The sequence below is a fragment of the Oreochromis niloticus genome, linkage group LG18 (genome assembly GCF_001858045.2).
Source record: "Oreochromis niloticus isolate F11D_XX linkage group LG18, O_niloticus_UMD_NMBU, whole genome shotgun sequence".
Taxonomy (NCBI): Eukaryota; Metazoa; Chordata; class Actinopteri; order Cichliformes; family Cichlidae; genus Oreochromis; species Oreochromis niloticus.
Genome location: NC_031982.2, coordinates 15,159,047 through 15,172,368, shown reverse-complemented (window position 1 = coordinate 15,172,368; position 13,322 = coordinate 15,159,047). Strand labels below are relative to the sequence as shown.

At 39.7% G+C, this 13,322-nt stretch overlaps 1 protein-coding gene across 1 annotated transcript in view; it reads left to right on the top strand.

Moving 5' to 3' along the window:
- Positions 1-13,293, top strand: part of LOC100695355 (collagen alpha-4(IV) chain) — a 32,412-nt gene extending 19,119 nt beyond the window's left edge. The window contains exons 27-48 of the mRNA XM_019347654.2: positions 58-129; positions 354-461; positions 603-821; positions 977-1,150; positions 1,886-2,053; positions 2,294-2,437; positions 3,324-3,425; positions 3,561-3,739; positions 6,132-6,195; positions 6,430-6,504; positions 8,017-8,124; positions 8,574-8,681; positions 8,944-9,015; positions 9,233-9,361; positions 9,564-9,671; positions 9,940-10,095; positions 10,185-10,292; positions 10,423-10,560; positions 11,667-11,783; positions 11,970-12,158; positions 12,312-12,595; positions 12,685-13,293. Of these exons, the coding sequence (XP_019203199.1) occupies positions 58-129; positions 354-461; positions 603-821; positions 977-1,150; positions 1,886-2,053; positions 2,294-2,437; positions 3,324-3,425; positions 3,561-3,739; positions 6,132-6,195; positions 6,430-6,504; positions 8,017-8,124; positions 8,574-8,681; positions 8,944-9,015; positions 9,233-9,361; positions 9,564-9,671; positions 9,940-10,095; positions 10,185-10,292; positions 10,423-10,560; positions 11,667-11,783; positions 11,970-12,158; positions 12,312-12,595; positions 12,685-12,945 (3,083 nt within the window). The 3' untranslated portion in view covers positions 12,946-13,293. The remainder of the gene's footprint in view (positions 1-57; positions 130-353; positions 462-602; positions 822-976; positions 1,151-1,885; positions 2,054-2,293; positions 2,438-3,323; positions 3,426-3,560; positions 3,740-6,131; positions 6,196-6,429; positions 6,505-8,016; positions 8,125-8,573; positions 8,682-8,943; positions 9,016-9,232; positions 9,362-9,563; positions 9,672-9,939; positions 10,096-10,184; positions 10,293-10,422; positions 10,561-11,666; positions 11,784-11,969; positions 12,159-12,311; positions 12,596-12,684) is intronic.
- Positions 13,294-13,322: the final 29 nt, after the last annotated feature.

Here is a 13,322-nt window from a genome sequence, read left to right as displayed (position 1 = left end):
GTGTCATGGGATTTAAAAACAAACAAACAAACCACAAAAAGCTGTATTTGAATACAGGAGAAAGACAGAAATGCTGTCCTGAAGGTGAGATTGGTCCCCCTGGTCCAAAGGGTGAGCCAGGTTCACCAGGTAAGTCTTGCAGGTGTTAATTACTTCCTTAAAAATGTTCACGTTTCACCTGGAACACTAAATTTAATCAGAAATCTAGGTTTAAAAAAATGTCATTAATAAATTGTTTAGTGCTTTCTATTTATAAAGTTTGTTACTTCATTATTTTCAAAGTTACACAGAATTGACCCTACAGTTACTACTACAAGTGATTTGTTTTGTTTTATTTTTTTGGCCTCTTGTAGGGATTCCAGGTCAGCCAGGGAGCAATGGTCCCCCCGGAGAGCCAGGATACTCAGGCACTAAAGGCATGAAGGGTGATGATGGTGGAGCTCAGGGGACTGGACCACCAGGTAATGGCTGTAAAAACAGAGCATTTGTTGAAGCTTGTGGATCATTAGTTATTCATATAGTAGGGAATATACCTTAAATCTATTAATTATAAAAAAAGAGAGTTGTTTTTAATGCTTACAAATCTTTCTTAATTATAAAAGGAGCTCCAGGTTTAATTGGTGAACCAGGTGAACCAGGTTCCAGGGGAATTAGTCTAGAAGGCTTTACTGGCCTTCCTGGTTTTCCTGGACCACCAGGTAGGAAAGGGTGTCCAGGAGATGTCCTCCCAACCAGGCCAGGTGCACCTGGCATACCTGGCCCACCTGGGAGTATAGGCTATAAAGGACTCCGTGGAATTCCTGGAAACCCAGGAATACCAGGTAAGATTAACTTATCTGAACTCAAACAAATCTCTAACAAATGGGATTCATGGCCTGTATTACAATAATATTCAAAAGAACAGAACAAAAACAATGTGTTTTGCATTAGTTCTGTACATTTAGATTAGTTGACTGTTGGTCTTTTGCAATTACAGGCCCACAAGGCCAACCTGGACAACAAGGCTATAAAGGAGAGCCAGGGGTCGATGGTGACCCCGGAGTCCCTGGACCAATAGGCCCACCGTGTTCACGGTGCGAACTCATCGGCTCACCCGGACCCCCAGGACCCCCAGGACCTCCAGGAAATCCTGGAGTGAGGGGAATACCAGGTGAGCAAACTGCAGCTATAACCCAAATCGTGGATAGTCACGTCTTTTTATTCATATCTACCTTATCCTCGACAGCTTTACAAATACAAGTACAATTTAAAACTTTACATTTGTTTTACACTGAGTACTTCAATTTTCATATCAACATGAATATCCCACACTATTTTCACGATAAATAGTATATTTATTTTGTTTTGGAGCATATAAACAGTTTGCAAAAATGTATTTAGTAAAAGTAGAAAAGTAAAGCAAAATACAGGACAATGCAAAATTGCTTCGCATCTGTTTAGTTTCACTAGAAAAGAAGTTGAATGAAGTACAAATCCCATTTCTGCTCCATATGTTAATAATTATTATTTATCTAGTTTCCTTATTGATATAAATTTCAATAAAAACAAAAAATATACATACAAAATATATTCTCTGTGTGATATAAAACTGATCATATATTTTATATCGACACGTCAAAGACAAATAGCTGCAGTTTGTGGACTGCAATATATAAATAAACATGGAGTAACACTAATTTTAATACTTGTTTCATCTTTTAATTTTTAGATGTTCATAAGTTGCTAATCTATGAAATAACAACACTGACCTCTGGTGGCCAGTATGTCCATACATAAGGAGGAACAGTCAATCAACTTCTATGTCAATATATGAGTATATTCATGCTCATTTATCCAGGTCATCTAAACCATATATTTTGTCACTGAATTTTATGATGTTGCATAGGAAACATTGGGCAGATAGGTCTGAGAGGCGATATTGGTCCACCTGGACATGGACGGAAAGGATCAAAAGGTGTTCAGGGTCCTCCTGGTTTACCAGGACCAGCTGGACCAACAGGCTCCACTGGCCTCCCAGGAGATCCTGGAACTGATGGGTGGCCAGGACAGAAAGGTCAGCCGATGGTATCTTATTGGATAATTATTTAAAACCTTATAAGTATTTTCCTTTTATTCTTAAGTATAAAATTCAACAGGTAATTCCATTCAGTTTCCAAAATCCAGTTTGTTTAACTTAATAGCCCATCACTTATCTCATTTACATTCAACAGCTAGCTGGCAAACAGCATGCTTAATTAAATCTGTGAGCCTCAGTGTGCTGATTAAAGCAAGGCTTTCTGTTCAATTTCTATAGGTGAAAGGGGGTATCCTGGCAGGGCTGGAGCCAGAGGTTTCCCAGGTCGCCCTGGACCTCCTGGACCAAGAGGTAAACAGGGTGAAAGGGGTCTTAATGGCCGCCCAGGTTCCCCAGGGTATCCAGGACCAGATGGTAATAAAGGCAAGTCTGTAAATGTGTCGTGTTTCTCTTATTCTCCTAACCTAAACTTGTGGGTATCTTAGCCTGTTGTTCTTTATTTATAATAATATATATTATTATTATTAAATATTTGATCAAAAAGCAGAAGATTATTATTAGTTGAAACAATCAAATATATTGAACTATGTACCTGTACTATTCAAACTCTAGACAAGTCTATGCCAAGCAAAACACACAAAATTCTTACGATGGAAGAACTTCTAAAGGAATTTGGTTTGCAGGAAATTTTTCTGTTTAGTAAATTTAAAAATGCAGCCATTAGGAATAAATATATAATATATATTAAATATAGCACAGTGTCCTGTTGGAGCCTTGACCATGTTGTATTGTACCATTTCTGACAAATGGTGGAAATATCTGACTATATGTAAAGGATAACACAGAAATCAGGCACTAGGCAAACTTTTAAGATGGAGTAGAGTGTAATAATGGGAAGCTGTCTTCTCTGTTGCGTTCAAATAATTATTCTCAACTTTTTTTTTTACTTAATATTATTATTGTTTTATTAGTCTAGAGAGGCTTGATTTCTCTTCTGTTTTTTTGTTTTCTGAGATTCAAATGCGATGGTCAGAGGTTTGTGAGTTGAGAGTTATGGCTAATATCAAAATACCTATTTTTGTATGTTTAATCTACTCTGATGTGCTTGTGGCTCCTGTTCACAACGATGATCAAATAATTTAATTCACTTTTATCTATGCCGAATCACAACAGTAGTTGCCTCAAGGTGCTTTTTATTGTAAGGTAAAGAAGTACCAAATGTAGTCTTTTTCTTTAAGCTATTTTCTCTCACTTCTTGTGTACTTTATGGAAGAAAATGGCAAGCATTTCATTTCTGTTGTCTATTCAGGTTTACGTGGAGACCCTGGAGATCCAGGAGTACCAAGTCCAGTGAAAGGTTCACCGGGTCATCCAGGAACGATGGGGCCAGCTGGCGAGCCTGGACTTCAGGGTAATGGAGTTTTAATTTAACCTGCATAAGTCTTTATAAAACAGCTTTATTCTTCTTTGGTAGAAAGACTGTATAGACTGACAGTGATAGACAGTGCAAAACTAAACAATTAGGAATTTGTGATGTAATTTATAGGTCCAAAGGGCACACGGGGAATGCCAGGTGATTCTGGATCTGATGGATGGCCTGGTCCACCAGGAATTAAGGGTATCGCTGGAGTTCCAGGCAGGTCAGGAAGAGCAGGACCTCCTGGAGACCCTGGGATTAAAGGTTTCATTGGTCCCAGAGGGTATCCTGGGAATGATGGAGATCGGGTACTCAAGTCAATTCAATTTAATTTATGTAGCACCAAATCATAGCAGTGACCTCTAGGCATTTTGTACAGTAAGGTAGAGACCCCGCACCAATACTGTGAAGTTATTGTCTGCATATTTTGATCACAGCAGTGTAAATATATATATATATGTATGTATTAGTGCTGTCAATAGATTAAAAAAAATTAACTCATTAATCTCACAATTTTCTGTAATTAATTGTGATTAATCGCAATTACTTGATCAATAGCCTGATTGCAATTACATTTAAGTTTGTAACAGACATTTATGCAATATAATGAAGTAAATGCAGAGTAAACACAAAGAATATATGCTTAAATTCAAAGAGAACTTGAATAGTTTTCTTCAATCTTTTAACACAGGCTCTCTCCTGTGAATACAACTTTTTTTTTAAAAAACCTATATACTAATAGGTAAGTGTACGCTAATATATAATATATATTAGCGTATACTTACACTAATATATATTATTATAATATAATACTATATTATAGTATTATAGCACTAATATATATATAATATATATTAGTGCTGTCAAACACTTAAAATGTCTAATCAAATTCCTCACAGGGTTACTGTGGATTCATTTTGATTAATCACGATTAAATATCATTCATCTTTGTTCTATATTAATCAAATTTCATTTTGCATGAGCAAACAGACTCTAGAAAAAGGGAAAATATACACACTTAACATGTTTATTGAACATTCATGTTAACAAAAAACTCTGTAAACATTTATCCACTCTCTCTGTCACTCTTGGGGAGACACTTCAAGCTATGTAAAGCGCGTGTTCTCAAGAAAATTCCTTCTTGCACAATGTGCATAATACTTTATGTCGGTTGACTTTTCCGTCTTGTTATTCTTTTAATACTCAAATTTCCCCTCGAGAGGGCCAATGTGCATTTATCATCTTCCATGTTGAGTTGATTGGTTCAGCTGCCCGTCAAAACCAGATCAACTGCCCATTTGCGCATGTGCAAAGTTAACTCTACTTGGACAAACTGCCCGAAATCCGTTTATAGAGACGTTACAGGGATTTTGGGTCATTCTGCATTCCAGATGCGTTAATTGCCTTAAAACATTTTAATCGCCTCGACCATGATGGCGGATTAATTTGCGTTAACGCATTAATTTTGACAGCACTAATATATATATGTATATATATATGTATGTGTGTGTACATATATATATATATATATAGATATGTGTGTGTGTATATATATATATATACACATATATATATAAATATATATATATATATATATATATATATATATATATATATATATATATATATATGTGTGTGTGTGTATGTGTATATATATGAGAGAGAGAGAGAGAGAGAGCTTTGATTTTAAAGCCTTCATCAGGAACTCAATGGGGATGTGGCGTACAACACTACAGGCCAACTTCAAGCCAATAGCACGTCACCATCAAGTGTGGGATCTACCAAGGAGATGCTCTGTCCCCACTGCTGTTCTGCATAGGCCTGAACCCCCTCAGTGAGATCACTGACAAGACTGGCTACGCATACCGACTACGGAATGGAGCAGCTGTCAGCCACCTCCTGTACCAGTGGCTGGACAAAGCTGGACTGAAAGACAGCACAGAGGCACTAATCATGGCAGCACAGGAAGATCCAAAGAGGCTGGGGTCTACCACACCAGGCAAGACCCCAGGTGCAGGCTGTGTAAAGATGCCCTTGAGACAATCCAGCACATAACAGCAGGGTGCAAGATGCTAGCTGGCAGGGCATACATGGAACGCCATTATCAAGTGGCCGGCATAGTTTACAGAAACCTCTGTGCCGAGTATTGCCTGGAAGTCCTGAGGTCAATATGGGAGACACCCCAAAGGGTGGTGGAGAATGATCGAGCTAAGATCCCGTGGGACTTGCAGATACAGACGGACAAAATGGTGGTGGCTAAGCAACCGGACATAGTGGTGACAGAAAAACAGAAGAAGACGGCTGTAGTGATCGATGTAGCAGTTCTGAATGACAGCAACATCAGGAAGAAGGAACACAAGAAACTTGAGAAATACCAAGGGCTCAGAGAAGAGCTGGAGAAGATGTGGAGGATGAAGGTAATAGTGGTCCCAGTGGTATTTGAGCACTGGGTGCAATGACTCCCAAGCTAGGCGAGAGGCTCCAGCAGATCCCAGGAACAACATTGGAGATCTCTGTCCAGAAGAGCGCAGTCCTGGGAACAGCTAAGATACTGTGCAGGACCCTCAAGCTCCCAGGCCTCTGGTAGAGGACCCGGGCTTGAAGGATATGTTATTCTGTCTCTGTGCATTTTTAAGTGGAATTATTCAGACTTATAAATGCTGGTGTTAAATTATTGGATTGTATTGATGTATGTTATAGGGAGATCCAGGGCTCGAGGGATATTCAGGTAATCCAGGGAGACAAGGATTTCCTGGTGCCAAGGGTAATTATGCATTTTTTTAATTAATACATATTAAATAGCTGATTTAATTTAGCTACAAACAGTGGAAAATGTATGTAGAAACATCAGTAGAAACCGCAGAATCAGTGCAATAATAATAGTAAAAACGATTTAAATACATTGTCACTGCAAATACGGTCAAGAATGAAGCCCAGTCTCTCAGTACAGTCTCATTTTGTTATGTATTTGTTATTCAGTTATCCAAATCTCTTCCAGGTGATCCAGGACCATCTTATGGACAACCAGGTCCACCTGGACCCAGAGGCATCCCAGGAGATGATGGCTTCAGTGGTAAGCCCCCCATTTATTGATTGATTGATTGATTGATCCCGAGGGAAATTGGGTTAAGGCTGCCAGCCGTGCCAGCGCTGTCTTACCCATCCGACCATACATACATTACACAAACATCACATGGGGAAGACAGGTCAGAGGGGTATAACATGGAAAAGCACAACATGAGGAAAGATAAGGAGAAAAAAATAACTCCCCCCAGACTGAGCCCCAACAGGGAGATCAGTTTGAGAACAGAAAAAAACACCTCTGCACATAGCACATGAAAAAAACTCTTAATACACCAAAGAAACACATGACAAGGAACAGGGATGGGTAAAGGGTGAGAGACATCCAATGTAGACCAGCCTATGCGCTGGTCTCCATGATCCACCGTCAGCATCGGAAGGGAATAAGTGTCGAAGGCATTTGGAGGGGGAGGGGGGATGAGTGTATATCTGCATGTGTATATGTCTGTGTGCGTGTGTGTGTGTGTATGTCCAGAGTTCAGCTGAGACAGTGTCCTTCGCCCTGCCAGGCTAAGTAAACAGTCTTCCAGCCAACCCAGGTGGCCTTGCATAGAATGGGAAGAACAGTCTAAACACAGTCCGTAATCAGGGTGTTGTTGTACAGCTCCAGCCTTGAGACCGCAGCTGGCGCCGAAGGGGTCTCCGCATGAAATGATGATGGTTTTTACTTTAGTGCAAACAACTCATAAGAATTTCAAAGCTGTTCTAACAGTCCAACACTGGTCTCTCAATCTCCTGTTGGAGAGCCGTGAGCTTTCTATGATGTTATCCAAACTTATGCTCCGTGATGTTGTCATTCTTGTGGTCAAAGAGCCGATTCTGAGAACTCACGACCGCGGTGCGCTTCCCAAGATGTGATCAATTTGCACCCAGAGGTGTTATTCCGAGCAAGCCCTTCCAGATGTAATCAGTTTGTACTCAGAGGTCTTGTTCTGAGTATTCATGGCAACCGTGCGGTTCTCCAAGATCTCATCCGTGCTGCACTCAATGACCCATTTCGAGAAACTCATGCCTCGTCCCATCGTTTCAATCCCAGCGGGCAGCCTTGTGGGGGTTTGAACAGCCGGTTCCGCTTCCTTAATTCTTCGATAAGCCAGGGCCAAGCCAGCTCCGATCAGCAAGAACCCTGTTATCATGGTTCCGAATAGGTAGATATCTTCAGCACTCAGGCTCACCCGAGCCCAGACTTCTCGTTGAGAAGGGGTGTCAATCGCATTCAGAGACCAGTTGATCAAATCCATAATTCCTCTTTTAGGTTTTAGAGAACAGACTGTGAGAGAGTGTTCCAGGGAAAAGTAATACAAAAAACATGAGACTAGACAAGGACACAAGAGGCTAAGCAGGGAAGATAAGGGAGAGGAGAGGAGGAGGAAAAAAAAGACTTTATACCACATCTTAAAAAAAAAAAAAAAAAAAAAAAAAATTATCCTACAAGATATATGGTAGTTTCATTGGCTAAATAAAGTTTACATACAAAAACAGAAAAAGCTGATAATTTCTTTAGCACCTCGAGGGATACCAGGAGACCCAGGTGATCCGGGACTCAGAGGAAACCCAGGACGACCAGGACCATCAGGCATTCCAGGAGAACGGGGAATACAAGGAAGACAAGGTGATCCCTATAGGTTTGATTTGAGAACTTTCTGGATGTACTTCAGCAGTACAATTAATAAACTGATGTTCCCAATGCTTGCCTTATTCATAGTTTGATTCAGGAGAAAAATAAATTCCCCCTGTTCTTAGCTTTTATTCTTCATCATTAAAGGGAAAAAAGAATTCTGTGCGAGTAACCATTTCAATTTGTTCTTACATAAAATATTGTAAATATGTAATGTGTCAGCCAGAGACTGGATTCAGTTGTATAAAATCTTTGAGTGTATTTAATTTAAAATAATTTAATCTGGATTTAAATTTAGCTCCTTTAACCATCAATTTGATCTACAATAATAATCAGTTTCTTCAATTTGACACCTGATTTTATTCCCTCAAATAACATTGATTTGTTTCCTATATATAAATGCTTGTTTGAGCTCTTTTGTGTATACCTATGTATACGTACAGGCTCCCCTGGACCCCGTGGTCCACAAGGCCATCCAGGTCTTCCAGGTCTTCCCGGTGATCAAGGAAGTGTGGGACTACCAGGCCCCCCTGGCCAATATGGGCCCCCAGGTACAAACATAACTGTCTCAATCCAAGAGTTTAGATGTGTTCATATTGTTTAATAATGAAGTAAAACATTAAAAGGGTTATGAACATAGATTTGCTTTTTTCATTTATTTTTTGATCATATAGCATAAAAGATCATATAATAATTAATCATACAGAATAATAGAATGCAAGATGAAAAAAACTGAAACAAGAAGGATGATTTTGCAATCATAGGAACAAACAAGACAATTTACACATCATCACACTGTGCTTGTTATGTTAGGGCCCCCTGGACCACCAGGTCTAGATGGACTGTATGGGCTTACAGGTCCAAAAGGGATGAAAGGGGCAAGTGGTAAGAGAGCATTATATGATATTATTCCTTTTCTATTTTTTTTTAGGACTGTAGGAATTTTGTTGCAGTTGGGTGTCAGTCCTGTGGCACATTATTTATTGTTACAATTAGTAGTTGCTAATGTGTAGTTGCTAATTTTTTTTTTCTTGATACACAATCAAATGTGAGCACATTACAATGTGAAGCTTTGTTTTATATTCACTCACTTATAATACAGGCATAGGTATCCCTGGCCCTCGAGGACCAGATGGTTTTCCAGGAGTCAAAGGGGTCAGGGGCTACCGAGGACCTCCAGGAACTACTATTCCTGGGACTAAAGGCCAAAGGGGCCCACCAGGCAATCCAGGTATCATGACTGTTATTTGTAACAGTACTGTCTGCACTAGAAACACAATTCCCTTTAGGGTTGTCTCAGGAAGAGCATCTGGCACAAAAACTGTCAAATCAAACATGCAGAGCCACTATGCTACTATGGTGACCCATATTGAATAAGGGAGCAACTGAAAATAACTTTTTATGTTGCTGAGGGTAGATGTTTTTTCTTTTAGGTCTCCCAGGCCTCCCAGGTGAACCTGGTTACCCTGGTATAATCTGCCAAACACCTTTGCAGGGACCTGCTGGAGATCAAGGATTTGAAGGACCTCCAGGACCCCCAGGTATGTGTGTATGCTTGGTCATCTTTGCTCTACTTTATTTCATTCTCATTAAACCCCCTCCTGGGGTAAAAGGGAAAATATACAACAAATAAACAAAGCAGAGGGTTATTCAATACACATCATCACTATCACAAAAGGAGAAATAAGTAAATACAACTGTCAACAAATTCCCCTTTTGAATTGGATGGTGCTTTGTGCCTATGTAACTGTGTGTATGTTTGCCACTTAAATTTATTTATACATATTTCAAATTTTGAATTTTTTTTAGGTCCTCCTGGAGAACCTGGGATACCAGGCTCCAGCCTTTTGTTCAAAGGAGACCCAGGCCCAACTGGCCCCCATGGCTTACCAGGTGTTCGAGGAAGAAGGGGCCTACCAGGACCACCTGGACTTTCTATCCACCAAGGCCCTATAGGACCAAAAGGTACAAACAAAACAATGTTAAATAGACACTGTAATTTACAGTGCAGCTATCCAACTGATTATACTCCAAATGTTACCACACTTTGACAGGTGAGCATGGTCCTGTTGGTCTAAGGGGTCCACCTGGACCCAAAGGTCAGCTAGGTGCCCCTGGGCCCCAGGGCCCCAGAGGAGGAACTGGCCCCCCTGGAAATAAGGGTAAGTTGTACTGTAGACAAGAAACTAAAATATACAAGACTTCACAGTTCAAAGCAAAATAAATAGATTTTTTTTTAAAAGTTGTACTTGTTCCTACAGTGGATGTAGTAATCAAAATATTTTTTTCTAGGTGTCAAAGGTGCTCCTGGTGACTCTCTCAGTATATTAACAGCTAATGCTCCCCCTGGACCTCCAGGTCCTCCTGGTAGCCCAGGACCTGTAGGATTCCAAGGTGTCATGGGTTCTCCTGGTACTCCAGGTCGTAAAGGTAAACCTAATGTAGTCTTTGGACAGTTGTAAGTGTATATTTCGTTTCTGTCTCTGTACAACTAGAGTATTGTACAAGTCTTTACCCGCTCTTTATTTCTTTATATTTTACAAGGAAATATGAAATAGGTGTGAAAATACAGTCCAAGAGGAAAAACCATAGTTTGAGTTGTCTTAGGTAAACTTCTTCTAATTTCTTCAAATTAGATTTCTAATTTCTAAATCTAATTTCTAATTTCTTGAAATCTTCAGGAATAGTTTTCCGGGCTTCTTAAAGGACAGTCAGAGGTCTTCTTTTGTTCTTTTTTTTGTTCTCTGTCAAGATTATATTGAGGTCCAGGCTCTGGGGAGTCCAGTCCATGACTGATAGTGTTCAATTATGTGTTTTTATAACCAGGTATGCCTATACAGCAGATGCTTTCCCGAGGGTATTGCATGGTGTATAAAACTCTGATGGTGCTTTTCTGTGTTCATAGTTCCGTTTATGCAGCCCCAAACCACGAGAGAGCCTGTTTCAGGGCCTCTGTCAGGTCTTTGCTGTATTTTTTAATTTCTTAAGGACATGAGTTGTATAAAGCACTTTGAGTGCTCAGTAGAAAAGCGCTGTATAAGAACCAGTCCATTTACCATGACTTTCAAATACTGTTCATCTGATATAGTGTTTTTAGCCCTGCCAGTTCCTCCTTTGTCCTCTACTTTTCTACTTACCTCAATTTTTTTTAGGCATACTGCACATCATGTTGAGATATGACAGTTTTTGGCTATGAGATCTTTGGGAATCACCTTGTTGGTGTTAAAAAATATCCCCAGTTAAACTGTGTTATCTTTGGCATTTTTCATAGATTCAGATAATGAAATTGTAACAAATAGCATGATTTTCCAACAGGTTGCTAGTAATATAGTGTTTTAAAATTACAATTGAAATTTGGGTCTTTGGTTCTAAGTTGTCTGCTATGTGTTGACAAGTCTGCTATGTGTTAGAAGCATTTTTATGCTTTATTGTTTTATAGGTCAGTGTAAAGCGGCTTAACAACCAAACAAAAAAACCCATACCCCTCCTGTATACGTGGCTGTATTTACTCATTTGCTTTTATCTGCATGTTTCAGGGGAGAAGGGTCCGGTGGGGTCTGTGGGCCTTCCTGGTATAACAGGTCCTCCTGGTCGTAATGGTCCAGCTGGAGATCCAGGAGATGTTGGTTTGCCTGGATTTCCTGGACCTCAAGGTAAATATTCATATTTTCTAGATGGCTCACTAAATTGGTGTGGAAATTTCCAGATAAAATTTGGAAATTCGCTCTGGGGTACAAATATAAATAGTATAGCTCTGATATGCTTTTTTTTTTCATCCTCACTTTGATGCTTTCTCCACCTAATACACATGCTCTTTGTTCAACCACAACAACTTCAAGGTATCCCAGGTCCTTCTGGTGACCAGGGTCAGCCAGGCTACAGGAGGATATTGAATGCTGGATTTCTGTTAGTTATACATAGTCAGTCAGTTCAGGTCCCACGGTGCCCAGCAGATACCACTCAGCTTTGGGTGGGATACAGTCTCATTTACCTGGAGGCACAAGAAAAGGCTCACACACAAGATCTGGGTAAGCATCAGCATAAAGTGGTCATTTTGTTGATCTCTTGAAATGTACTCATCCCTGGTATATAGAAATTTGAAAAAAATAATTAAAAAAACCCTTCCTTGTCTATATTTTATAACATCTGTTTTTGTTTTTTTCAATCTTTTTTCCTTGCAGGCCAGCCTGGCTCCTGCCTCTCTGTTTTCTCCACCATGCCGTTCTCCTATTGTAACAAAGCTGCCTGTTCTTATTCTAGTCGCAATGACAAATCCTATTGGCTCTCCACAACTGCTCCCATACCCATGATGCCGCTATTTGGCCAGGATATTGTGTCCCATATCAGCCGTTGTGTGGTGTGTGAGACCATTTCACCTGTGGTGACTTTTCACAGCCAGAGTCATACATTCCCTTCATGCCCACCTGGATGGAGGAGTTTGTGGGTGGGATACTCTTTCCTCTTGGTAAGTACATAAAAAAAAATGTTAACGTGTTTCAAAGGAAAACTTCTGTCAACTCCCTCACTGTGTACCTGCTGGCTTGCTGTCTTTAGCACACAGGAGCAGGTAATAATGGTGGTGGCCAGTCACTGGCTTCTACTGGTAGCTGCCTTAAGGATTTCCGAACTCATCCCTTCATTGAGTGCCAAGGGGCACGGGGTTCCTGTCACTACTTTGCCAATCTCTATAGTTATTGGCTGACTACTGTAAGCCCAGCAGAGCAGTTCATAACCGCAAGTCCTGGCACCATCAAAGCGACCGACCAACAGCGACACAGGACCAGCCAGTGTAATGTCTGCCACAGAGAAAGATAAGCATTGTGGCATTTTACCCATTTACCCAAACCTTACTAATACCACTCAGGGTTAAAGATGCATTTGATTATGTTCGTTGACAATAAAAATTTATTAAAATAAATGTTTTGCACTCCTCAACATTTAAACAACTTTTCTTTTTGTCATTATTTTCACTTAGGTACCATTTATAGTTCTAAAAAAGCTCCTTATGTTCTATAATTGTGCTATAAGTTCAAGATTAATTTCCATTAAATCTGTCGGACTAGTACTGTGATCCTCTCTGAAATGACCTTTTCTTGTGTTTATTATTATTTTATTGTTTTTAAGTTGTTTTTCATTTTGTTATTTTAAAATAAGACTTTAACTTGACATGTCATGCAAAAATAAATAAATAA